We start from the raw sequence: 26,801 nt of genomic DNA, 5'->3' as shown, positions 1-26,801 counted from the left end.
AGTACTATGCATCTACCCTGTGCTCTGTATCGTATGGAAGAGTAGCAATATTTAACACACAGCATATATATGTTTCTAATGAAGACTTACCTGAGACAGAAATAAACAGTGATGGCTTCCCTATAGATTGGTCCAACCTGGTGAGAAAGAAAGTGTTATCAATAAACAAGATAAAAATGTCTTCAGATTTAAACAGGGGAACTGAATAACAACAGTTGTTGCTTCTCTAGCCCCACCCTATGAAGAAAGTAACGCTTGCATAGCTGCTGGCTCACTTCTAACGGTCCTTTGAACATTCATCTGGGAATGTCAGAGAGATTGCCTGATCCAAATAGGTCTAGGTCTGCAGTCTGCTAATGCTTTCTAAAACTGCACTGGCAGGATTTCACCACTGAAGGAATTCAGCTTTTATTGAAAGAATTTGTGTGTGGAATTCAAAGGCTTAACTAAAAACAAGTCCACTGGCATTCATTGTTATAGATTGTTTATTCTTTTCCTGTTTGCTTTGCACAATCCTACCCATTTTTTTAAAGCTCTGGTTTTTGTTCTGCCATATCCAAAGGCCCAGGAAAGGTAACAGCCAACATGTATTAATTAATGGAGGGTGTGTGTCCTTCTTCCTGAAGGCCTCACAACCACAGGCAGAAATGGCATAGTATGTAAATAGTCCAGGATCCTGCCATGCACTCACATTTCCTAGCCCTGCTTCTATTGCAAAATTCTTGTTTCTTATTCCTGAGAGTGAAATTAGACAACGTAAGACAAATGCAAAGTTCCAATCCCATGTTTACCTCCTAATGCTTAATGTGGGGAACACGTACTGGGGGCATGCACTGGGGGAACCAGCAGGAAGGAGGGAGTTGCTTACAACTTCCCTATACAACTAATTTCTGCCTGCAACCCTTTCCCTCAACCCCCTTTTCCTGCTTCCTCCCCTCCCAAAGCCCAGCTGGGGAAAGAGGCCTGTGAGAAGGATTCATGCGGGAGAGTGGATATATGGAAGGATGCATCTTCTTCCCTGTATCATCATTAACTAGCAAATGAATGCTTCCTAGCCTAACATGTCCTTTCACCTTGACTGGCTAAGTAGCCCTTCAAAACCAAGTCATCTCCACATCATCCCTCATTTCTGTTTTCTCCCTGTCCATGTCCATCATCTCCTTGGCACACATCCTTGCACAGATGCTATGGTCGACATCTTTGATGCTTTACTTCCTTCTGTTACCCAGATTGCTAATCCAGATCTGTAGGCCCATTAGAGCAGCTGACAATTTCTCTATTCCAGTGGGTGGGGAGATTGTGGTTCTTCAGATAAGGATGGATTCCAACTCCTTTCGGCCATGACCACTGGTACGTAGCAAAATGGAAAGGGGACATCCCCCTCTGCCGCCAACTGAACCCTTGCTTGCTGGAGTTGTGAAGAGGTGGCAGCTTTTGGGGAGATCTTGTGAGATCTCGCCAGAAGCCACCACTTTTCCTCGCTTCTCTGGTTTTAGGGGCAGGGACAGTTGGGGCGCCCACAGGGGCACCACCCCTCAGGATTCCTCTGCCTGAGGCAGCTGCCTCAGTCTGGCTTATGGGTGAGCCAGCCCTACTGATGAGGAGTTGGAGCTCAACAACATCTGGAGGACCACAGGTTCTTCACGGTTGCCTTGATTCTGCAGGATTCACCATGCAGCTATTATTTTACTTATCTGTTTGGGCAGCTAAATTCTGTTCCATACCTTCTCTGAAGCTCTTTTATTCGCACCATTAAGTTGAGATGTCCCTGAGAGTATTGTTCTATAACGTCACGTACATCATATGGCTTTCTAGCTTGCTGTAAAAATAAGAGAGAATTAAATACTTGTTAAATCACATAATGCATAGCAGGTCACATATACTCGATTGACAACAGAAAGACTTGGAAGTTAACTTTTTTCTTTCTGTGCTGGCTCACCATGTCGACTTTCAACAAAGATTAAAATGAATCAAGCCTAAAGGAGAGAAAACTTCCAAAAGAAATAAAACAACAAAAGTGAAAGAAGAAATCAACTGCAGCATAAAAACACTGGAAAAAAGATGGTGGCAAAATCAGACATTGATCAGGCCAAAGGCCTGCCAGATGAAGGGATTTATTGTGGCAGGTAGTACAGCAATAACACAGAAGGCCCTCTTATGCATTCCTGTCAACAGCACTGCAGGGGTGCACTTACCACAGTGACCATGGCCATGTAGAATCAAGTCTGTTCCTTCTGGGATAGGTTTTTGGTTATTCTAAGGCAGCCTTCCCCAACATGGTGCCCACAGATGTTCTGGAATACTAGTGCTGTGCTAGCTGGGGCTGACAGAATTGTAGTCCAAACATCTGGACAGCAGCAGACTAGGGAAGGCTGCTCTAAAGTGTGATAAAATGGTGGGAGTTGGCATTCATACAGACTTGTACTGCCCACCTGGTATTCTGTGCTTTGCCATACTTTTCTGGTTGGGAAAGGTGGTTTTAAGAATGCTTTAAAAACCCTTTCATAATTTTATAAATGTTTCAATAATTTCCCCCTTCTGCCTTTAAAACCAAGTGCTTTAGTAACCATAAATACAGTAGAAAAATTAAGGATGAAAAAATAATAATGTAAACCAATGCATATAAAACACCTCTTAAAATTACCGTAACGGATTTATACACATGAAAATTCACTACCTTTAGGTCTCTTGCGCTACAAGCCAGTGGTATATGCAAGCGTTTGGTAAGCTAGGACTTGATCCACAGGGCTGATTTGTTTTAGCACTGATAGTATAGCACATTGAACAAAATGGAATATTTAGTGCTATGGTGAGCTAACAGTCCAATCCTCTTGCAGGTGCAGCAGCTACAAGTAGGAGAGGTCCCATACGGTGCAGCAGAGCCCTGTTTGCTCCCTACACCATGTGTATACCAGGCTGTTAGGGAATGGGAGACCAGTGTATGACTCCAGTCTCCCTGTCCAAGTCCCTTTGCTCTGCATAGTCAAGGAACACAAGCTTCAAGGAGAAGCATTTTCCATGAAGGAAAAACACGATGATGATGTGGGTTCCACACAGATATGTCATGTATGACAGATATGTCAGGGGTAAAGCTCCCTAGGATACCTAATCACATGCAATACGTATTACTAGTAAAACCAAATGTAGTCCATAGGTTTTGGAAATGGTCATTTATCCAGACACGAGTTAAGTAGTTTTTAGTCCCACTTAGATCAGGGACTTAGGCAAGTGCTTAACTCTCTTGCTTAAATCAATGGGACTTAAAAGCACTTTAGCTGGCAGGAATGTGCCCCCTGGGGAAAGCTACGTATGTCTCAAAACATCCCTGCATGTCCCAAGGTGACCCAGTAAGCATCATTGTCCAAGTGGGGATCCGGATTTGGGCCTACCCAGTTGTAGTCCAGCATTCAACACACTTTACAGCATTTGGGTTCCGGCTGATGGTTTTGTGAATTGTGTAAAGTGGCATGTGGCAAGGACAGTTGCGGCTGATTCAAATAGCCATTTTAATGTGGAAAGCTCACAAGCTGTGACGACTACCCCTGCCGCCACACTTACTTGTCTTTTTTGTATGTTAACGTGATCAAATCACTTTTTAAAGGAAATGGTTTTTTGGGGGGGGGCGGGGAATCCTTGCAAGTGCATTTCAAACAACAGAATTCACTGGCACCGTCTTGGCCAGTCACCATTAGGGATTGTGTAAGTGCACACAGACATTGCTTTGCAGTCCCCAGCCCTTAATATTGATGGCAACAAACTTCCTGCACCGTGTTTCCCATTACCTATTGTTTGCTTCATTCCCCCCTTCCCCTTTTCCAATTAGGAACACTGCTGATGGTAATAATTACATTAAATGAGTTAGAATTTTCTGCATAATGTGCAGGAGAAGTGTTTGCAGGCGGCACAGCAGAGAATAGCATGCATTAAATATGTGCACAGCTGCTGCTTACTGCTCCTGCTATTTGGTTGTGTGCGCAGCAGCTGCATGGCACGGTGTTTCCCTCAGAGCCAGAATGGGAAAGAAAAGAGGGAAGTTCAAGCTGCAGGAAATTCTGAGGAGTGTAACCAAACAATGGCCAAGTACAAGCGTGTGCAACATTCTTTGAAGTACAAAGAACTTTGAACTATCTTGTTTGCCAGAAAGCCCTCTGAAGTGACTACAGAAAATTACATACACAATTCCTGATTGATAGTAAGGTAACTGAATTACGTATAAAGTACAGCACAGTTTGCGGTAACACTTTGAAATATAAAGCTATAAATACATCAAGAGCGTCTGGTGACATCATTGTAAAAGCCACAACAGACATGTCAGTTACCCCTGTCATCAATGGAACTCCAAAATAAACTTTGTTCACCACGTACAGCAGCTTTTCGTACTCATTTCCAGTATGAAGTACATGGGTACAAGACAACCTTTTAATGGAATACCTATCCTGCTAATGAATGCATTATCTTTTAAAAAAACACTTCTAAAATCTTGATAACAGAATTTGGATACTACAACAACTACTACTACCGGTGGGGAGAACCAGACCACACAGAAGCAGCTATAAAGGCAGCTTGCTGATGACTTTTTTCATAAACTTTTAGGAGTTTAGGGTGACCAGTGGTGGTGTGGCCAGGGGCAGCTCATCCTGCTTCACTGCTTGAGGTGAAATGGGAATGTGCCACCCCCCACCCTGCTGCTATCCCACTCCCTCGCTGCTGCCCCCCTGCCAGCCCCTCTCTTACCTGCACTGCGTGGCACCGCCCACAAAGCACCAGCAGTGGCACCAACTTCTAGTGAGATCTTGCACAATCTCGCTGAAGTCTTGTGAGATCTCGTGAGATTTCGGTGAGATCTCACCAGAAACCGGTACTGCTTCTCCACTAGTGGTGGAGGCAGAGGGGCACGTGGTGGAGGCAAAAGTCCACCTGTTGGACTTTTGCCACTCCAAGTGGGCACTTGACCCTGCCTCATCGTTGGGCCAGGCCTGGGTGTGGTACTAAAGTGCCCCCCGTCCCAGGCAACCCATACTTCTGCTTGTCACCAATGTGACCTACAAGAAAGTGGATTTTTCCAGCTTCAGCCTCACCACAGCAGTCATCTCCGCTTGCTTTATCTCAAACCAACTTTCAAGACTATGTGCATGGAAAGAAGATCTATCTGAAAGTATGTGGGAAATGTCTCAGAAGCCGGACAAGTGACTGAATAAGATTTCCACTGGCTGGGGGTGAGGCACCAGTGTTCTGTATAGTTCCACGCCTGTCTCTCCACCTGAATGGTAAAATCAGAAGAAACTACGCGAATTTTAAAAGAAAAGTAAGTATGCAGTGTAAGAGAAAAAACATGCAAAGGAGAAGTCACAGAAACCAGCTTTTCTTAAAATAGAAGTCAGATGGCCTGAATGTAGATTTTACATCCAATAAATGTGTCAATTTCCGTCTCTGAGCATAAGTGTTTAATGAAGGCTTGAACAGAATTATATAGAACTTGCAGGAGATTACTAGTTATATTCCCAACAAGTTTTCAAGGAACTCAATAACCCTTCCATGAACTGAGCTGTTTTGACTTCCACATATGAATAGTGTGCAAGAAGTGCACAGAACAGAGCAACTTGCTCCCGAAGAACAAACACCTAAAAGCTTATGTGTTCATGGGAACACAGCCTGTTGAGATGCCAGATTGCCAATAACTAAAATAGGCACTGGAAATCAAACCAACAGGACGTTGTAAAAATACAGCTCGCTGGTCCTCTCAGAGCAGGCTTTCCCAGGAGTATGTGTGAGAAAGGTGGCAGAAACCTTCCAGCACGCCTGCAAATTTCTATCCCAGCTTCTTATCAGGACCGCAGCAAGTATGAGATAGAAACAAGGTTAAGGTAGTATGCTAATCTCTAGGCCCACGGAGTCAGCCTGACAATAATATACAGCTCAGAATTAATGAAGACATATGAGAATGTTTGCATTGCAAGGAAAAAGAGATAACAGAAGGTGAAAGGTCAAGTCCATTAGCAGAAAATAACATTTTAATTCATGGTACATTTCAGGGGCTTAGCCTGTTCCCAGTGCATCCACAGTTGACTAACCTGCTGCTAAACAACCACCCTATTCAAGAAGGGAGAGAATAGTGGGTGTAACTCACCATCACTAAAATGAATTGCCTTGGTCTTTTCTTTCTTAAGCCCACAAAAGGAGCAATAATAAGCCCAGAAGAATAAAAGAGTTTATTTAGATAAAGCAGCTCACTATTCATCACCTCACCTGAAATTTCTTCTTTGCCACAAAATATTGCATCCGACGTATCACCTTAATGGCAGAACGGTGATGTTCTCGCAAGCTGTGGGAAAAATGAGAAGGGCGAGTTAGACGGAAAAGAGCATCTCTGCCCACATAATAATGATAATGATCCCCAGTAAGTGCTTTGGTAACAAGCGAATGTTTATAAGAGGGGCAACAATCCTTCCTGAGGACACAACGTGCTACTATTATTGTGACAAAGGACCAAGCTACTAAAATCCAAAGTGTTTATCTCTACGATTTATACTAGAACTTAATGTCTTTCACGGTATTAAGTAGTGAGGAGTGTATGAAATCTACCCCTGTGTCAAATGAATCCATCCAGTTAGCTTTCCCACCCTTTCCCCCTCAAAAGTAACAGCTATTCATGTTGAAAAGGTAGAGGTTTCAGATTTCTGTGCTTGCTGATGCACACAATTCAAGAAAACAAGCACCCTCACATTTTATTTGAACCCCCCCCTCCACCTGGCCTAATAAAGTAGGAAAGGGTGGGTGGGTGCAGCAGCCCTTTATAAAAAGGTTTCCTTCCCACCCCCTTTTCCAAAATATTCTCTATCTATCTATCTATCTATTTATCTATCGATAATCTCACAACAGCATTTACGTATGCAATCATGATGAAGCCTATCCATATGTGAAAAAGCAAATTAACAAAATGTTGCATTTATTTCACTGGAATCAGAATATGTTAGAACACTGAGGTTAAAATATTTGTTTATTTATTTTTGCATTCAACCTTTCCTTCAAGGTTCTCCGTATAATATTCAAAGCAACCCTGTGAGATAGGTTAGGCTGAAAGTAGGGCCACCCCCAAGCAGGGATCTGAACTCTTGTCCCCTTGGGTCCTAGTCTGGCACACTGATTGCTGCACCACAGTAACTCTCTATTTGTTTTAGAAGCACAAAGACATGCAGTAACAAGGAGTCAAAAAGAATACTTGGGAAGAAGTATTTATAGTACAGAGATGTAAAGGGTTAAGAGTGCTACAAAGACCTCTGTTCAATTAGTAGGAGAACTAATCTAGAGTATGTGGTTTAAGAGCTGCATTCATTTTGTGGTGCACACCCACTCACCCCAGCCACCAAGTGAAATGTTTATTACATAATATGAATCATCTTTTTTTAAAAAACAAAAAACCAGACAAACCAGAAACCCACCACCATTGCATATCATATTCATTTTAACAGAAGGGAACTGTCTTTGTTCAGCACCCCAGTATGAATTTTGCTGGATGCGTGCCAAGCAAGACTGTTCTTTTCATTCAAGTCAATAATTAATAGCTTCACTAAAGTCAATTTAATGCTGGTGAAAGACAAGGGTGAGGCGACGGTGTTCTGCCCACCAAACAGACACAGTCATGGCAGCAGCGGCAGCAGCAGCACAAATGCTCTCGGCAGTAGAGCTTGTGAGGAAAGCACAATCCCTTTTAGTGTCCTGCAGTATCGGCAGAAGAAATGCCCCACTTGGTGCCCCTTGGTCCAAGATGTTGAAGCTACTATTCCGATAACATCAGTTCATAACTGTAATAGTTAAAGAATTCAGTCACTTCAGCTATTAGGCCATCCTTTTGTGGAAGCTTCATTGACTAATAGGTTAGGAAGAAAGACAACAAAATGGGAATATAGGACAGAATCTGTGACTTTGTATCTGGAATGATACTGTCTGGTTTTCCCATTTTGATATTGGCACACTTGCACACAATATATGTGAGTAACAAATATATCCAAAGTTAATGATTCTTCCTGTTAGACAGAGATAGACAAAATATCTACTGGTAGATTTCTGGGTGACACTGTTTCACAACAGCAATGACAAAATCACCCACCCACTCTGCCACATCATTCATTATGCTACTGAAATTATGAAAGCGGAAGGTGGAGAGGGTAACCTAGAGTTGATTTTTGTGTGTGGAAGGACTCAAGGCCAGATTCGAAAAAGTATGTGCACTAGTGGGAGCCAGCACAATGAGTACCTCTAGTGCAACTGGACCCACCCATCTCTTCCTCCTAAAGCAGCTTGGGATGGAGGTGATGGTCTGGAGAACCCCCTAAACAGTGCATGGGGGGAGGGGGAGAGGAGATCATTCCATCAGGCAAAGATAAATGCTTGTGCTGATGGAACAAACTGGAAGAGCACAGTGATGACACCAAAGTGGGAGGGGTAGCTAATGCTGCAGAAGACAGAATCAGAATTCAAAATGACCTTAAGAGATTGGAGAACTGAGCGAAAGCTAATGAATTTCAATGGGGACAAATGTAAGGTTTTGCACGTAGGCAGGAAGAACCAGATGCACAAATATAAGACGGAGGAAACCTAGCTTACCAGCAGTATATGTGGTCTTGGTGGACCACAAGCTTTAACATGAGTCAACAGTGTGATGCAGCAGCAAAAAAGAAGCTAATGCTATTCTAGGCTGCATCAACAGAAGTATAGTGTCCAGATCAAGGGAAGTAATAGTACCACTCTATTCTATCAGGCCACACCTGGAATACTGTGTTGAATTCTGGGCACCACGATTTAAGAAGGATGTTGACAAGTTGGAATGTATGCAGAGGAGGACAACCAGGATGACCAAGGGTCTGGAAACTAAGCCTTACCAGCAGCACTTGAAAGAGTTGGGCATGTTTAGCCTGGAAAAGAGGAGACTGAGAGGAGATATGATAGACATCTTCAAATATCTAAAGGGCTGTCACATGGAAGAGGGAACATGTTTGTTTTCTCCTGCTCTGGAAGGTAGGACTTGAACCAATGGCTTCAAGTTACAAGAAAGGAGAGTCTGCCTAAACATTCAAAAAACTTTTGATAGTAAGAGCTGTTCGAAATGGAACAATCTCCCTCGGGAGGTTGGGCACTCTCCTTCCTTGGAGGTTTTTATGAAGCAGAGGTTGGATGGCCATCTGTCAGGGGTGCTTCAGCTCAGATTCCTGCATTGCAGGGGGCTGGACTAGATGACCTTTGGGGTCCCTTCCAACTCCAAGATTCTGTGATTTCAAGTGGTGAATAAAACTGCTATTATAATATAAACAGTTATAATAACATGCAGTGAATTGCATATTAAAATACAATAAAAGAACAAATCATCCAAACAATGTAAGACAGCCAAGTCACAGTATCAGGGACTTCTTTAAAAAAAGCCTTCCCATACTAAAGGATTACAGAGAGTATTTCCAACACGCCTGCCCCCCCCTACACATTAACGAGCCAGAAACCTTTATAGACAAAAGATACAAAACAAAAGCTTACTCCAACTGTTCAAGGACTCTGGGCAAATTAAAAATCAGTATAAAGAGTTTTCCCTCCCCCACAATAAACCCTTTTTCTTTGTTTGTTTAAATTGCTATCGGTTTCCACACAATTTCAAAGAAAGCACAACTGTTTAGGAAGATAAGAGCAACAGGTGGGTTTTGCAGTAGAAATGCAGAAGATCTGCACAATTGATTCATGCAGCCTCCCTTCCCTAATGAAATTACAACCACTCTGTGTCCTTGAGAACAAGCCGCATTGAACTGGATCCTGAGCAGGCATGTGTAGAACTGTGCTGTAATATCCATGGTGAGCTGAGCACTGCGCCCATAGTGTACATCCATGCATGCTAGGCACACTTATACCTGAGCAGGGATGGGGAACCTGTGGCCCTCCAGATGTTGCTACACTACAACTCCCATCAGCCTCAGTCAGCAAGGACAAGGATGACGAGATGTGGAGTCCAAAAGGCATCAGGAGGGACACAGGTTCTCCACTGCAGAGCAGTGAATCATAGGGGACAATGACAATGCCAGACATGTTTTTACTTCTTCTGGACAGGAGAAGCTTATCTCTAAAGCCTTACATAATTCGGACTTGGGATACCTGAAGACTCATACCATTCCATACTATCCTACCTGCTGCCTAAGCAGGTGAGGCCCTTCTCTGTGTTGCATCTAGGCTGGAGGCATGGTTGGTGATAGTATGAGGTAGGAGCTTTCCGGTGGCCATAGCAGTATTGTGGGCTACCTGGCCCCATGAAGTGTGGATGGACCCCTCTTTGGTTGCACTTTGTCATCTGTACCAGATGACAAAATTGTCAGTTCTGGCAGACAAAATTGTTTGTTCTGGCACACAAAATGGTTTGTTCTGGCAGGCTTTTGCCTGCTAAGGTCATTTTTACTTGTGATCTATGCCACTGTTGCTTTTAAACAAATTTTAATGTTGTGTGCTTCATGCATTTTTTATTATTTGTATTTTAATAGATCAATGTGCATAAGCACAAGAAGGACAGGACAGAAATGTTTATATAATGAATGAATCAATGCATGAATGCAAGTGTGACCAAGGAAAATATCATATTATGTTCTATAATTTTATATGCACTGACAATTCATGAAATAGAACAGCTCAACTTATTAACAACATTTCTGAAATGTGCTTTGGAAAATTATTATAAATCACCATTAACTAGTAAATCTCTTGATATTTTAAATTCCTATTTCAAATAGTCAATTTGACATACCTAGTTTTGGCATACAAAGGCAGGAAATTCCGAATGTCAAGTCTACACTTAGCTTAAAGTTTGAATTTCCTGCCTTTGATTGATCTGAATTATTGTCTGAATAGCACGTGTTAATCTTGCAAAGCACATTCCCTAGGTTAGATTTAAATTTACTGCCATTGGTTTAGTACGCTTTCTTTCACGGCAAGTGTTTTCGTGTCCATGGGTTGCATTATGTTGGCTGTTTAGCAATTTGACTGAATATGTATCCTTCCCTGTCAGGAAAACATTTCACACAGTGGCTTCGCGTTCACTGAAATATTTTAAAATGCAGCAAATAAAGGTGACAGTCTTTTCATTTTGATACTATTGGATTAGGAAAAAAATTCTAGAATCCAATCGCCCTGCCTACTACAGAAAATTGGGACCATGATCAGTACGTGGGTGCACATAAACAGGCTATGTTTAAGGTCTAGTTAGCATAGAAAACCCTGAACAGCTCAGGACTAAGTTACCTCAAGGACTGACTGCCCCTGTATATACCTGCAAGATGACTTAGAATCATATGGGGAAACTCTGCTTATGACAGCGCCCCCTAGAGAAGATCACAGGATAGTGATGCACAAAGTCCTTATTTTCTGTTGCCCCCTTTCTGTGTACTGCCCTTTCATCTGCCATATTGAAACAGCAACCATCAGTTACTTCAGTTGCCTTCCTAAGACTCCTCTTTTTGTCTAGGCCTGACCTATAAGGTGCAACCCTGATTTATGCGGCTGAATCCCCTGAATCTCTTTAATATGCTGTTTTTATACTGTTCTGGTGGCGCTGTGGGTTAAACCACAGAGCCTAGGACTTGCCGATCAGAAGCTCAGAGTGAGCTCCTGTTGCTTGGTCCCTGCTCCTGCCAACCTAGCAGTTTGAAAGCACGTCAAAGTGCAAGTAGATAAATAGGTACCTCTCTGGCGGTAAGGTAAACGGCGTTTCCGTGCACTGCTCTGATTCGCCAGAAGCAGCTTAGTCATGCTGGCCACATGACCCGGAAGCTGTACGCCGGCTCCCTTAGCCAATAAAGCCAGATGAGTGCCGCAACCCCAGAGTCAGCCACGACTGGACCTAATGGTCAGGGGTCCCTTTACCTTTACCTATTTATCCTAGGCTGTATTTTTGTTTTAACAGATAATGGGTTTTATGTTGTACATACTGCACATCACTTGGAGATTTTAAAAGTGGTTTAGAAAGGCTAATAATTAAACAAAATTTGCTGCAGGTTATATATCACTTTTGCTTTGACTCGTCAACAGAGTAACAGAATCAAAATATATTTACAAAATAACATTATACTATGGTTGATGCAGGCCTTCACTTCTTTTTTTCAGACTTGAAACTGAATGAAAACACACAACTAATTTTGGTTGTTGTTTCCTTTTTGGGGTTCTTCATTCACCTCCAGCCACAATTCAAGGTGCTGATTCTTAGAGTGCTAAGAGGCTCTGGTAAATATTACTTGTTTGTTCCCATACAAGCCTCCTCACATGGTAGCACCATGGGTACTTCTGGGGAAAAGTAACACCCTCCTGGGAGAGACTTCCAGAGAAACAGGGTCATTCCATCAGGGATTTGACTTAATTTTATTGCCTGATATTTAAATGTTAGCGATTCCTCTACTGAATATTTAAGGTGATTGCATTTAGCTTATGCAACTGTTGCATTTTAGTTGTTACATTTCATTACAATGTGTATTCACTGTGTGCCAGGTAGGATATGTGTTTTTTAAAACAAGGTGGGGGGAGAGAATGCTTATTTACACATTATCTGTAGCAGACTAGATTTTAAAGATACATGTTGCAAATGAGCTGGCACATGTTTTCTGTGCAAGCAGTGACAATCTTCCCATGTAACAAAATCTGGTGGGAGAGATCTGGAACACCCACATGAAACCATTTCACTGGTACATTTAAGCCTAATGAAATCTTTCAGCATCTGGTCCCTTGAGAATTTTGGTATAGAATTTGCTGTAGCCCAAGGTTAGTCTAATCTTTTCACACATTCTGTCATTCCCAGCAAGGTTATTCATAACGGAGCCTCTCATTACTGAGCTGTGTTTTCCATGTGATGTGCTGAAGTGGATTAAGTTGCACCTTTAGATATTACATAACAGGAAATGGGTGACAACAGTATAGTGGCATTGAAATCAGAGTAAACAGACAATTGAATGCTATGGAGTCTACATTATTTAAATCTTTACTAATATTATATTTGTTATTTCCCTCTTCTTTTTTTAATTGAAATTCAAAGCGTCTTACAAAAATAAACATTAAAAACCATTGAAGAACAACCTTAAATATAAACGTAATATACATACTGTTATGGGTTTTAAGCTGTGTGCCAGACCCCTTTAATCCCTGGATCCAGCAAGTGTTAGATTTTAATCAAGGCTTCTAATTCTTGGAATTAGACAAGAAGAATGTGGGACAAGAAGCTACAGTTAGAACTGGATATGGAACAACTGACTGATTCAAAATTGGGAAAGGGGTACGGCAAGGCTGTATTTTGTCTCCCTGTTTATTTAACTTATATGCAGAATTCATCATGTGAAAGGCTGGGCTGGATGAATACCAAGCCAGAATTAAGATCGCCGGAAGAAATATCAACAACCTCAGATATGCAGATGACACAACCTTGATGGCAGAAAGTGAGGAGGAATTAAAGAACCTTTTAATGAGGGTGAAAGAGGAGAGCGCAAAATATGGTCTGAAGCTCAACATCAAAAAAATGAAGATCATGGCCACTGGGCCCATCACCTCCTGGCAAATAGAAGGGGAAGAAATGGAGGCAGTGAGAGATTTTACTTTCTTGGGCTCCATGATCACTGCAGATGGTGACAGCAGTCATGAAATTAAAAGACGCCTGCTCCTTGGGAGAAAGGCGATGGCAAACCTAGACAGCATCTTAAAAAGCAGAGATATCACCTTGCCAACAAAGGTCCGTATAGTTAAAGCTGTGGTTTTCCCGGTAGTGATGCATGGAAGTGAGAGTTGGACCATAAAGAAGGCTGATCGCCGAATAATTCATGCTTTTGAATTATGGTGCTGGAGGAGACTCTTGAGAGTCCCATGGACTGCAAGAAGATCAAACGCATCCATTCTTAAGGAAATCAGCCCTGAGTGCTCACTGGAAGGACAGATCGTGAAGCTGAGGCCCCAATACTTTGGCCACCTCATGAGAAGAGAAGACTCCCTGGAAAAGACGCTGATGTTGGGAAAGATGGAGGGCACAAGGAGAAGGGGACGACAGAGGACGAGATGGTTGGACAGTGTTCTCGAAGCTACAAACATGAGTCTGACTAAACTGCGGGAGGCAGTGGAAGACAGGAGTGCCTGGCGTGCTCTGGTCCATGGGGTCACAAAGAGTCGGACACGACTGAGTAAACAACAACAATTCTTGGAATAGCCAGGGTAGCGGTAGCCCTAACCCTAACCCTAACCCTAACCCTGATAAGGTGATAGCCTGGGTGATGAGCCATTAAGGGGAATTAAGGGTCTCGATGCAGAGTGGCAAATGGGTGGGGCCCACTTCCTCAAGAGAAAGTGGCAGAGTGGGCAGTAGGAACATATCACATGAAGGCATCTAGCTGAAGCCTGGAGCTGGGATCCAAACCCAGAGCTAGAGCTGGTTGTGCACCCTACAATAAGCACTCTCTACAGCCTTCATTTGTTCTCCACTATGCAGATATCTAGCAGAACTAGCCAAGAAAAGAAAAGAAAAGAAAAGAAAAGAAAAGAAAAGAAAAGAACCAAGTATATCAGTTACAGGGCAACAAACTGCTTCTACCACTCTTGCAATGGCACATTTCCCATTATCTTTGGTGCAGCATCACAACCTCTAGAAAGTGAGTCTGTTCTGAATAATTTCTCTTACAATGGCTAAAAAATACTGTGCAATTTCAGCTTGCAAAGAGAAGCCTTCCTCCATAAATCAGAATGTGTAATATGAAACCAACAAACAGCACAGTGGCACGTATTTATGGATTCAAAACACATGAAGAACAAGCTCGGTTTACCCTTTCCCTTTCAGTTTTGCTCATGTATTAAAACAAAACAACACATCTTCTCTGCACATATAAACATGACAAAAATGAAGATTAAAAGAGTAAATATAATGCAAGGTCAGTACCTTTCTGAAAATGTCTAAAAACCTCAGCAGTTTTTACTTTCTTCCCTTAGGGCACAAGTGCAGAATTGTCCTAATGCAGAGTATTTTAAAATAGTTAGAGCATAATCCGCTATTCAGCCTGTTCTTTCACCAAGTTTTATTTAAGCAGTTTATCTTGTTGAGATTAGGATCTCTTTTATAAAGAAATACCTGGTAAAAGCAGGCCTCTGGTTTTGAATGTCAGGCCATATTTCAGTGAACGAGGGGGGGGGAAGGCTCTTAATAGCAGAATGCTCTCTCAACATAATCTTTATCAGGCAACAGGAGAACTAATGCCAACACATTAGAGATAATTCCTCTAGCACTATGGATGATCCACAGACAGTTTGTTTGTTGTCTTGAAGGCTCCCATCCTATTATCCTGAGTTTTATGTTGGCTTTTCAGTCAGGCCTTGCTGTATTTAAAGATGCAGAGATAGAAAGTGTGCAACTACACACAACATGCAAATGCATGTAACTGTGGTTGAACAGCCTTTGAGAGGCCAACCTCATGGGAGGGGAAGTGATGGTGAAGTGTGATTTGAAGGAGAGAAACAACAAGAATGAAAAGGGTTAAGAACTCACTCCCAGCTCACTGCTTCCGTGTTGGGAATCATCATTCCCTTGCTGCTAGTGGTTTATCCTCATCAAAAAGGGCAACTGGGCTACAATTGCATGCACTTCTGTTTTGGTAATTAATACCAAATAAAAGATGCAAAAACCAAGGAAGGCAACACTAGACCACTACGAGAGCTGCCAGTGTTATGGCAACTTTCTTTTGAAGTACTGGTGCCAGAGGCTATGTCCTGTTTGCTGCTAAATAGGGACAGGTAGAAGGGATGCGGGTGGCGCTGTGGATTAAACCACAGAGCCTAGGACTTGCCGATCAGAAGGTGAGCTCCCGTTGCTTGGTCCCTGCTCCTGCCAACCTAGCAGTTCGAAAGCACGTCAAAGTGCAAGTAGATAAATAGGTACCGCTCCGGCGGGAAGGTAAAACGGCATTTCCGTGCGCTGCTCTGTTTCGCCAGAAGCGGCTTGGTCATGCTGGCCACATGACCCGGAAGCTGTATGCCGGCTCCCTCGGCCAGTAAAGCGAGATGAGTGCCGCAACCCCAGAGTCGTCCACGACTGGACCTAATGGTCAGGGGTCCCTTTACCTTTACCTAGGGACAGGTAGAGCCCATGATTCAAGGAAAGGATTACGTATTAAGAGTGTCCACGTGCTTTTACTGCCAATTTCTCTCTCTCACACATTGTTTAAAAATCATTTTATCTTGTAGAATTGCTGCTCATTTTTGACCCATGCAACAGCATTATGTAGCATGTCTGCTGGATAACCACTGAGATCAAGCTGGGACACAGAAAGGAGGCCATCTTTCAGATGCGTGGATTTTGACAGGGAAATTCTATGCTTGTAGACTTTTAAATAAGGGAATTGTAAAAGACATGATATATCCCGATTTTAGTGATCTGCATAATGACTCTATGTGTATAACATACTATTCTCTCACATACAGGGACAGGGAGAGGAGAGGTTGGAAGAAACCCATAGACAACAAACTAATGGAAGACAGCTAGATTGCAGGAGTATGTTCAGTCCTTTCCCTTCTTTTTCTGCAATTTGAGTCAGTAAGTATATGTGAACTTTTAAATATATAATAAGCAACACCTGAAGCTCTTGATTGATGCTGTTCCCCACCCCCCTCCAGGGAACAAGAGAAAACCAGTGCTTTGGCAGAGTTAGGGGTGGTAGATCTGATTGAGAAAAAGGCCTGTAATACCTGCAGCCAACAGGCTTTCACAGCTGGTTGCATACATCTCTGCCATGTGTCTATTTGGTATCATGCTTTGTTTTGTTTTTGCTTCAAATATATCTGCTGCTTTTGTGTTGTTGTTTTTGCTCTTTTTATTGAACATTGCCTTAGAATGCATGTGTAGAAGGTGATACATGATAGATAGATGACAGATAGATAGATATAGACAGACTTTTTAAAGCCCTTGATTGCCCTATCCATATTGAGTAATTACACACAAACAGTGCTTTCACAAAGGTGCAAGCTAAGTGACTGATGGCCTTTGGCTCGTAGCCTAAGGACTAGTACCTGGAGGACAGAAGAGCAGTGCTCCATTTCCACCATATGCTGAGACCAACCAGAAAGTATGATAGAGGTTACCTACGGGCATTAGGGAGAGTTGCTACTGAATTGCTCCTGTGAGCCTCCCTCATTGAGTTGGCATGCTTTTGAACTGCTAGGTTGGCAGGAGCAGGGACCAAGCAACGGGAACTCACCCCATCGTGGGGATTCGAACCGCTGACCTTCTGATCGGCAAGTCGTAGGCTCTGTGGTTTAACCCACAGCGCCACCCGCATCCCCGCTCAACTAAAGGGTAACCTTTAGTTTTTCTCATTTCTGCTCAGGTTTGCAAGAATACTCTTTAATCCTCTATTCGGAAGGATTTCTTCTGGCCCTTGTGTTTCAATTTTGCTGTCGTACATTCTTTCTCTTTCTCGTTGATTTATGGTATTTTGTTGTACTCTAATGTTTATTTTGCTGTTTTAATATGTTGTTCGCTTCTTCTGGGGCCTCTGGCCCGAAAAGCACTATATAAATAAATAGTTATGTGTGCGTAATGTATCTGGAAGAAACAAAGTCAGGGAGCTGTAGGATTCAGAGTTACATGGAGGGAAACGCTGGGGAAAGTGACTGAAAGCTATACACCCAAAGTCAACAAACTATTAAAAAAATTAAGCGCAGAGTAACAAAGTAAATGGTGATGGACTGGCAGTGATGCTGCTAAGATGGATGTGAAAATTACAGGACATCACAAAATAAATATCAACCCCCATTACGCAAGTCCCTAGAAGGAAAAGTTAAGCAGAGTGTCTTGGATCTAAAGATCCTACTGTGTGTGTGGGAAGCACTTCTACTCACAGTGTGTGTGCCACAGTAAATACGCCATCTCCAGCCTCTCCACCTCCTGAAAACTGGCTACAGGGAGCTTCAAGACACTTAAGAGCAGCTTTCTGGGTTGCCATGGGGCTGTAGATTGGGGGGGGGGATCAGCATTCCCTCAAGAAGATCTGCCTATCAGTATCCGCTAGAAAAATGTCTCATGTAGCAGGCATTTTGCATTCAAGCCAGTGTAAAAGACAGTGGCCAACCCTGAAGTCTTTAGTAAGGTTCAGAGGGGGGGGGGGAATAACATGTACACACCAGCTTCCTGGCCCAGTTATGAGCATTAAATTGCATGTTGCCATAGGGCTGACCTCTGTGATTCTTCGCAAGACTCTCCCTCCTTTGCCAAAAAGAGAGCCATAGCCCAAATCCCAAGCTTTGTAGGTGCTGGAAGGTCTCCAGAAATGTATAAAGGATAATAAAAGGAAAGAGGCTAACAGTTTTAGCCCACACTGAAAGGGCATAATATGCTATTTTGTACAAAGATACAAGAAAATGTAGAGCTCTTGATTAGGAAATGTATTTCTCAAGATAGTCAATTCAGGGGTCCTACCCTCAAGTATTCTCCCCCCCTAATTAATCTTGATTATATATACACACAGTATAGCTCTGTTCTCTTTTAGAAACTGAAGAAATGAATACTAACCCGAGACTGAAAAATGTAGCCCTGGCATATAAATTGCTCAGTCCTGCCAGGGAAAGGGTTTGTAGTGCAGCTTGGACATAATCTTTCTTTTCCCCCAAGAGTGCTATAGTGTTTCTGGGCAGAGAGAAAGCAAACTGTACTAATGGTGTGGAAGAAACAGTTGCAAACGATTTTAGCACATAGATATTTTGCAACTCTTGATTTATTTTACTTGCACTGCCTTTTTAGTGTTTTTCTTTACGGCTATGTAGGATTTGTTGTATGTGAGCAGGTAGCAGTGAAAAATATTATTTATGTCAAAATGTTGAATGGCTTTCTAACCGGGCTTCGTTCAAAGGCACCTCTTTTAAAAGCCAAACCTTTCATTCTGAAAAGATGAGAAATGCCAAATAAACACATAAATACATAAAAAAGAAAAGAAAATGAAAAGACAAGATTTGTCAATTTTGGGTGAGATCTCATGGGGCGCACAAGGTGCTACCTTGGGGGTTTCTGCCACCTGAGGCAGAATGAGGCTTAATAGCTGGGCTGGCTCTGGATCAAACCCACTGTTGATGTTCAGTGGACAAGTGAGCAAGACACTTCAATATTTTCCTATTTTTTAATGAAATCATATTTGCTAATTCATTTAAGAATTTATTTGCTGTCCTACAATACAAATATTTTCAGGGCAACTTACAAATAAAACACCAAATATCCCTCTCTCCCCCCCCCTCTCAACAGCACCAAAAACAACACCAAAACCAAATACTACAGATATGGCCTGGGGAAACAAAAACATCATCATCAAAGTAGGATACAAGCAATCCTTCTAGAGAAGAGTATTTCACACACTAGGTGCCACCACTGTGAAGGCCCCTGCTGGCCCCACCTTTGGCAATGGAGACACCTAGGAATATCCCCAAGACGGTGAAGCTACTCATTTCTATACTTTAAGTAAAAGATAGAAAAGCACTATACTGTACACAAGCCCAACTCACTAGGCAGTCTTTACAGTAGCACTGTTTTAATCTATTGCTATTGTTTATGGGTTTTAATTCAGTTTATAAGCTGCTGTGAGAATTCTTTGAGGGAATTCTTTCAGTCCATGCTGTGAGAATGGACTGAAAATTAAATATTAGAAACAAGCAAGTTAAGTAAAATAAGTTATAATTCTCCATGCAAGTATTCATGCACATCTTCAAGCTATCTTTTGTCTAACTCTTTCCTTTGTGTGTTTGTAAGGATAAAAACATACTAGAACAAAATAAATATCTGTAACCGAGTAAAGCAAAAAATGAAAATGAAATATTGCTTCTTTTGTATACAAGTTACAACTTGGTATCTTAATCTGTATACCAACTATTATGTCTGTCAACTGGTTTATGAATCATTATTTTAATCTGAACAATCTGGGTGTTGACACAATTTATCTGATGTCTTGTAAGCAACATCTCTTTCAAAAATGGAAAACAATTACTTTGTATTATTCCTTTGCAGCGAGCAACACTTAGAAGTATATATGGTACATACTTGCAAACACCCTAGCTTACCCATTGTTTCTGAGTGTTAAGAGCTTCAGTTTATGTACAGAGCAAACACACACATTTGCCACTCATCTCAGTGGAGGGAGGTGCAAAACCAGTCCACTCTGCTGAACTCAATGGGAACCCAGTGTGGTGTAGTGGTTGAGAGCGGTAGTCTTGTAATCTGGGGAACCGGGTTCGCGTCTCCGCTCCTCCACATGCAGCTGCTGGGTGACCTTGGGCCAGTCACACTTCCTTGAAGTCTCTCAGCCCCACTCACCTCACAGAGTGTGTGTTGTGGGGGAGGGAAAGGAGAATGTTAGCCGCTTTGAGACTCCTTAAAGGGAGTGAAAGGCGGGATATCAAATCCAAACTCTTCTTCTTCTCCAAACCCAAGAATGTACATGCGACTGCACATGGACCTTGGATTTGCTTCAGTGCTTCTAACCTGGTTAAAGTAAACCACAGTTTCCTGTTATGTCCCATGCAGCAAATTGGCTTAATAAACTGACACAAAGCCAGAGTTTCTCATTTCAGGCAAGCAATTTCAGATTAAATAGGAACTGCATCTTTAAAGCAGCGTAGAAGCACTGAAGCAGCTTCATGAACCATGGTTTACATCCAGCCTGGCCCAAACATAAACTGGGGGAAATGTATACATTCTGGTTTGCAAATTCCACTTTTTCAGTATGTGTAGAGCATGTGCAAGGGGGAAAAACAGTACCATAACCCACTCCCTTGCTTCTACCTTTCATCAACTGGTAGAACTTAAAAACCTTGACTAAATGTCATGTCTGGTTGTGGTTTCATTTGAATTTAGTGGCACAATGAATCCTTTAGCAGGCAGTAACCACTAAACATATTATAAAACACAAGCAAAGGATTAACCTTTCATTATGACTGTTGTTGACCTCTCGGGAATGATTGTTTTAGCCAATGTAAATCTTGTCATGACTTCACAGCATATAATTATTGAGCTTTATTATCAATTATTAAAATCTTCATTATGTTCAGTCACACAAAACCACGTCAAATCACTCAGAATTATGTCCTACAAGCAATCCAGTTACCTGCTAGTGTTAAGAGGCTGCAACCTAACCATGACTACTCAGAAGTAAGTCTTACTGGATTCAGGTAAGTGCGGTTAGGATGGCAGCCTGAATATGTTTCTGAATTTAATAATGATTACAAAACAGCAAATATATCATTCTGACCACTCACATTTACTGATCAAAAGGGAGGTGAAACCCCCCAGCCCACATAACCCTCCTGGATAAATCCTCTTTATTTTGCTACAGAGATCAAACTTTCGTATTTTGGAAGAAGGCAAGGAGTTAAAAAAAGCTACTCAGATGACTGTGGAGCACCAAATTTAAGACCAAGAAGGATTATGAGAAAAGCTGCTGCAGGCTGTCAAACCTCATTAAGTTAATGGAGCTAGTAAATTGGCATCTTTCCAGCATATGTAGAAAGAAAAGGGGTTTCGGCTGAAGAGTGAAGGGGATCAAGTTTCATCTAGGCTGTTAAAGAAGATTATTAGCTATAAATAATGGGCTACAGTCAAGTGACTTAGGCGAACGTCACATATATACATGTATGTTCATCACTGCACCCTCAAACGAGCTTCATGTATAAAGCACCTTTGTGTTGCCTGACATCACCTCAAAATGAAGACACTTCATATGCGCTGTTGTGAATCATCAAGAGCAATGGAAATGCAGGCATGAACAAATCCTTAGGCAGGATTTTTGCACAAAATGGAAGGCAGGGGAAAAATGAGGAGAGGAGAGGAGGGAGCTGAATCTTTATTATTTGCAATAAATGACAGAAGCTCCTTACTACCAACTTTAGCTTGGAAGGGCTATCTGCAGCTGACCACTTGGCTACCATATGCCCCAAGCAGCTCACAACCTGAGCCAGCCACATGTTGCCAGCAGCTCTTGCTGCTCCAGAGACAGCCAGCCAAAGTTTCTGGCTGCCATATCAACTGCATAGGGGTGCTCCGATTCTATTCTGCTTTAATGGGTTTTGAAGGGGAAATGCAGGAGCAACTGGTTCCCCTCAGTCCCCCTTGTAAAGCATTAAGGAGGATGTTGAGGCTCAGGCAAAGGTTACCTGTTTCTTTTGCTGGAAGGCCTGAATGGGTGCTGTTTGATGCATGGCAGTGTCACCTCAATTGTTTTGCCACTGGTCAGCAGTGCACAGTGTGTGATATATCAAATGTTAGTGATGCTCAAAGTAGATCCATTAATGAATGCGCTACTTAGGGCCACTGATTTCAATGGGTCCACTCAAGAGTATGAATAGCAGTGGGTATCACCCAATGGGTTCATAGCTCTGTACCAAAAGGGCATGGGAATGACAGCAAGCCCCAGAGCCAAGGCCGGTCCAACCAACCATAAGGCGGGATGAAGCAGCCACCTCGGGCATCTTGCCTGCCCAGTGGCTTCTGCCAACAGTGGAGAAGCGGCACTAGGATCAGCACCAATTTCCAGCAAGTTCTCGCCAGAACTCACCAAAATGTCGTGAAACGTGCTGCTTCAGGTTGCCACCTCACAACCTGGGCAAGGTATGTTTCAGTGAGGGGAGGGGGCTGCAGTTTTCATTTCCCCTAACTAAAGCAGGGGTGGCCAACTCCCAAGAGACTGTGATCTACTCACAGAGTTAAAATCTGGCAGTGATCCAGCCTCTTCAGGTTTGTTGAACTTTTTTTTTAGGAAGGAAAGCCCTGTTTTTTGGGGTTCAGGTTGAAGTTGTTGAGCTTTTTAGGGAGAAGGAAAGCCACATATTTGGGGGGTTGCAGGGCGAAAATGTTTAGCTTTTTTTAGGGGAGACAAAGTTGTTGAGCTTCTTTGGGGAGAACCAGTCATTACCAGTCATCTAATCTACCACAGACATCCGGTGATCTACCGGTAGATCACAATCTACCTGTTGAATATGCCTGCCCTAAAACATTTGTTTTCTTTAAATATTCAAAGCTGCTGTGGCTAAACTAGAGCTAACTCTGTCAGATCCCTGAGTTGAAGCATGGATCTCTTTCTTGTTATCTAGGACGGAGTGGGGTCCATTTCTAACAGCAAAAGGGCTATTTGGAGGAGGAGTGGATAGAAAGATTGTACAATCACATTGTCCTTGAAATGCAACACCAGAAACAACAAATTCTATAGGCCTACCATATTAAAATGTGAGCATGCATGTGTACAATTGCATTTTATTTTAATCCATAAATCTGCATCTGAGATGGGTATACAAAGGTGTGTTGATAGTTTGTGTGTCCGCTGTGGGACAGCAGTCCTAATGTGCTGAGCTGCCACAAGTTTCTAGCCTAGCCTTGAGGGAAAACTTGTAGCAAGACGGGCTCAATCTTTTAAAGATCAGGTAAGCACAATGTATTTACATGGGGAGGTTAGTGTTCAGAAGGAAGAAATCATAGCAGAAACAAGAATAGTTTCTAACAGTATCACTAACTGAGACACATAATGTCTAACAGTTTCTAACAGTATCACCAAATGAGACACATATGCATGATATGCATATCTTTAAAATTTATCACATCTTAAAAAATTATCCTGTTTCAGGTACTAGATATTTTCATTTTTGCTGACCAGAGACAAGCTCAGATAATTTTTATCTAGTTGCATACTCTGGCAACTCTTTGAGCCAAATTCCTCCCTCATTTGTAAACCCCCCCCCCCATCTATGCATGTGTGCTTTTACTTTGCAATTACTGGTGACTGATTTGTGAATTCTGCCAAAAAAGTAAACACCAGGTTCTCTGCTCATGAATGGGGGCTTTATCCTCTTACTAGGATTTCAGCACACAACAAGCCAACTCCAGTAACCAGCTAAACCAAATATGGAAAGGTATGCATTTTTGCACTAACATGTAACTCTTTCAATAGGCACCTGGAGCAGCAAGAGTGCCAAACATGGTCCACAGCCTATATTTCAATTTGACCAATTAGGCATACTTAGGGGCTACAACATGTAACAAATCCCCATTAGTAAACATGCATTTAAAAACCTGCAAGTGGAAAAAGTAGTGGGAGACAGGGAATGAAAGAGGGTAAGGAAAGTGTTCATGCTACACCAGAGTAAGGATGCATCCTACACACACCTATCCTCACACTTGAAGTCAGGATTGTACAGTTCTATTGTGGGTTTTTTTTATCTCAAATCATGCCCAGCACAGTGACTGTAATAAATCTTTTTTTTTTTTTTTTTAATGGCCAACGCAGGATGCTAGAATAGATTCAGTCTTGTGCATAGTAGTGGTACCAACAGTACTAGAAAAACACACACACCTCTTTGCTATCAGTATATTGTTTGCAAAAATTCAACTACTTTTCTATCTAGATTTTTCTCTGTAATTTAAGAATCACATAAATAAACTGTTTCCATGCTGACTTCATCCATTTCCACTTGGCAAGTGTTTTCCTTCCCATTTTGCTTCCAAGCAAAACGGTATTAGAAATATATGTTTCATTTACCTTTTTGCACTGGCAACTATGCGAATTTATGTATGTGTAAAAAGCTACTACTTTGAGTGATAGCAGCATGAAAATACACTTCAGGCAGACATTTCTATCATATCTTTGGAAAAGCAAAAGGGCACAAACTGAAGATGGATCTTAAAATTCACAGCATATTGTCTGAAAGTATATGATATAGCACCTCACTGAAGCTAAGCAGCTCTGGTCCCTGCATGATGAGAGACCACATGGGAACCAACAAACACTAGCTTAGCTCCAGGGAGGAAAGTTGGAATATAAATGTAAGAAAGCAAGAAAGAAACAAACACAATCAGACACATACTGTACAGAATTTCTTATGAAAAAACCGAAATGTAAAAAAAAAGTATAGTGTATGGCAAAGAAACATGCTCTGCTTTATTTGCATTATATTGAATTGTTATCTACTATATATTTTGGAAAGTTGTTTGTTTGCTAAGCATTTGGACAGCCCTTAAGATAGTGTAGCCAACCTTTGCACGATGGTTCCTGAGATCAAGAAGCAGTTTTTTGTCTATGTTCGGATACAACTGGATGCCGTGTTGAAACAAATTGAAACTTTCAAAATTGCAATGATTTTAAAAGCTGAACAATTTTTTTGGTTTCTTAGAATTTCTAAGCAACACTGAGTACGAGGAAGCTGGTTCAATTATATTGGAGTGCACAACTTGAAAATATCCTAGGAACTCACTTTTATCATATGTGGTGGACTTGTGATAAAGTAAAAGCATTTTGGGAGATGATCTACAATGAATTAAAGAAGATGTTTAGATACACTTTCCCCAAAAAACTGGAAGCATTTTTGCTAGGTTTGATGGGAAATGAGATAGTGAAGGTGGATCATAGACTATTATGTATACCACAGTTGCAGCGAGGACTTTGTTGGCCCAAAAATGGAAATTACACGAAATACCTACTATTGCGGAGTGGCAGGCAAAGATGATGGACTTTGCAGAGTTGGCCAAACTGACTTGCAGGATCCGAGACCAGGACGATCAGAAATTCCAAAGAGACTGGAGTAAGTTTACTGTATATTTGAATGACAATTGCAAAAATCTGAAGACACTAGCAGGATTGAAATAAATCCTACAATGTGGACACATAGTAAAGATTTAAATTGCGCAACTGGATGTGATATGGGATACCTGTTGAAGGGAAGGAAGGAAGTTGCAAGCTCAGCAGAGCAAAAAGGTTGTTTTGTTGAAATATACTCAGAGTCGCAGAGTGATTTCATGCTCTTTATTCAGCTCAGGGGACGCGGGTGGCGCTGTGGGTAAAAGCCTCAGCGCCTAGGACTTGCCGATCGCATGGTCGGCGGTTCGAATCCCCGCGGCGGGGTGCGCTCCCGTCGTTTGGTCCCAGCGCCTGCCAACCTAGCAGTTCGAAAGCACTCCCGGGTGCAAGTAGATAAATAGGGACCGCTTACTAGCGGGAAGGTAAACGGCGTTTCCGTGTGTGGCTCTGGCTCGCCAGAGCAGCGATGTCATGCTGGCCACGTGACCCGGAAGTGTCTCCAGACAGCGCTGGCCCTCGGCCTCTTTGAGTGAGATGGGCGCACAACCCTAGAGTCTGTCAAGACTGGCCCATACGGGCAGGGGTACCTTTACTTTACCTTTTTATTCAGCTCATAGTGGTGAGGAGGAATGAATGAAAGTCCCCTCAAAGTATCTGCTTTATATACATTATTTACACAATGGGCTGCACATGATTGGCTAATTCTGGAATTCTACTGTAAGCCAATCAGGTTGTGGATTCACTTATATCTGGAGCATGATTGGGTGGTTCCTGCCAACCAATCAGACTGCTGCATTGTTCTAGGACCAATCAGACTGATGCATTCTGAATCCTATTGTTCTAGGACCAATCAGACTGCTGCAATTTGGATCCTATTGAACTCAGTACATAACACCTTTGTGTTTGTTATTGTAATGTTGGAAATGTTGTTTAAAGGAAAATAATTAAAATTTACGGGGGAAAAGAAAAGAAAATATCCTAGGAACTTCATGATAACATGCCAGGAGCTCAAAAGTCACAGGGTAGAGCCAGACTTCTCTCCTGCCCGTGGGAGCATCTCTGAGTGGCATCATCTTTGCTGCTGGAGGGGAAGGAGAATGGCACCCATTGTAGTCCCCCAGCAACACCTCCCTCAGTGCTCCAGAGGATTGGGGGCCTCTCCAGAACAGTGGGGGAAAGGACAGTGGGGGCTGCAGGGGGAGGAGGGAATCCACAAAGTTCTCCCCT

General features: G+C 42.3%; 1 protein-coding gene across 9 annotated transcripts in view; it reads right to left on the bottom strand.

Annotated features, from left to right (window-relative positions):
* KCNQ1 (potassium voltage-gated channel subfamily Q member 1) overlaps positions 1–26,801 on the bottom strand; it is a 332,458-nt gene that overhangs the window by 81,013 nt on the left and 224,644 nt on the right. For all 9 annotated transcript variants that reach the window (XM_083425015.1, XM_083425014.1, XM_083425010.1 and 6 more), the window contains 3 exons: positions 6,247–6,322; positions 1,725–1,819; positions 91–137 (listed from right to left, as the gene is read on the bottom strand). In XM_083425015.1, the coding sequence (XP_083281141.1) occupies positions 91–137; positions 1,725–1,819; positions 6,247–6,322 (218 nt within the window). The remainder of the gene's footprint in view (positions 1–90; positions 138–1,724; positions 1,820–6,246; positions 6,323–26,801) is intronic.

The sequence above is a fragment of the Podarcis tiliguerta genome (assembly GCF_965153285.1).
Source record: "Podarcis tiliguerta genome assembly, chromosome: 1".
NCBI lineage: Eukaryota > Metazoa > Chordata > Lepidosauria > Squamata > Lacertidae > Podarcis > Podarcis tiliguerta.
Note: the sequence above shows the minus strand (reverse complement) of the source record. Positions and strands in the feature narration are given on the sequence as shown.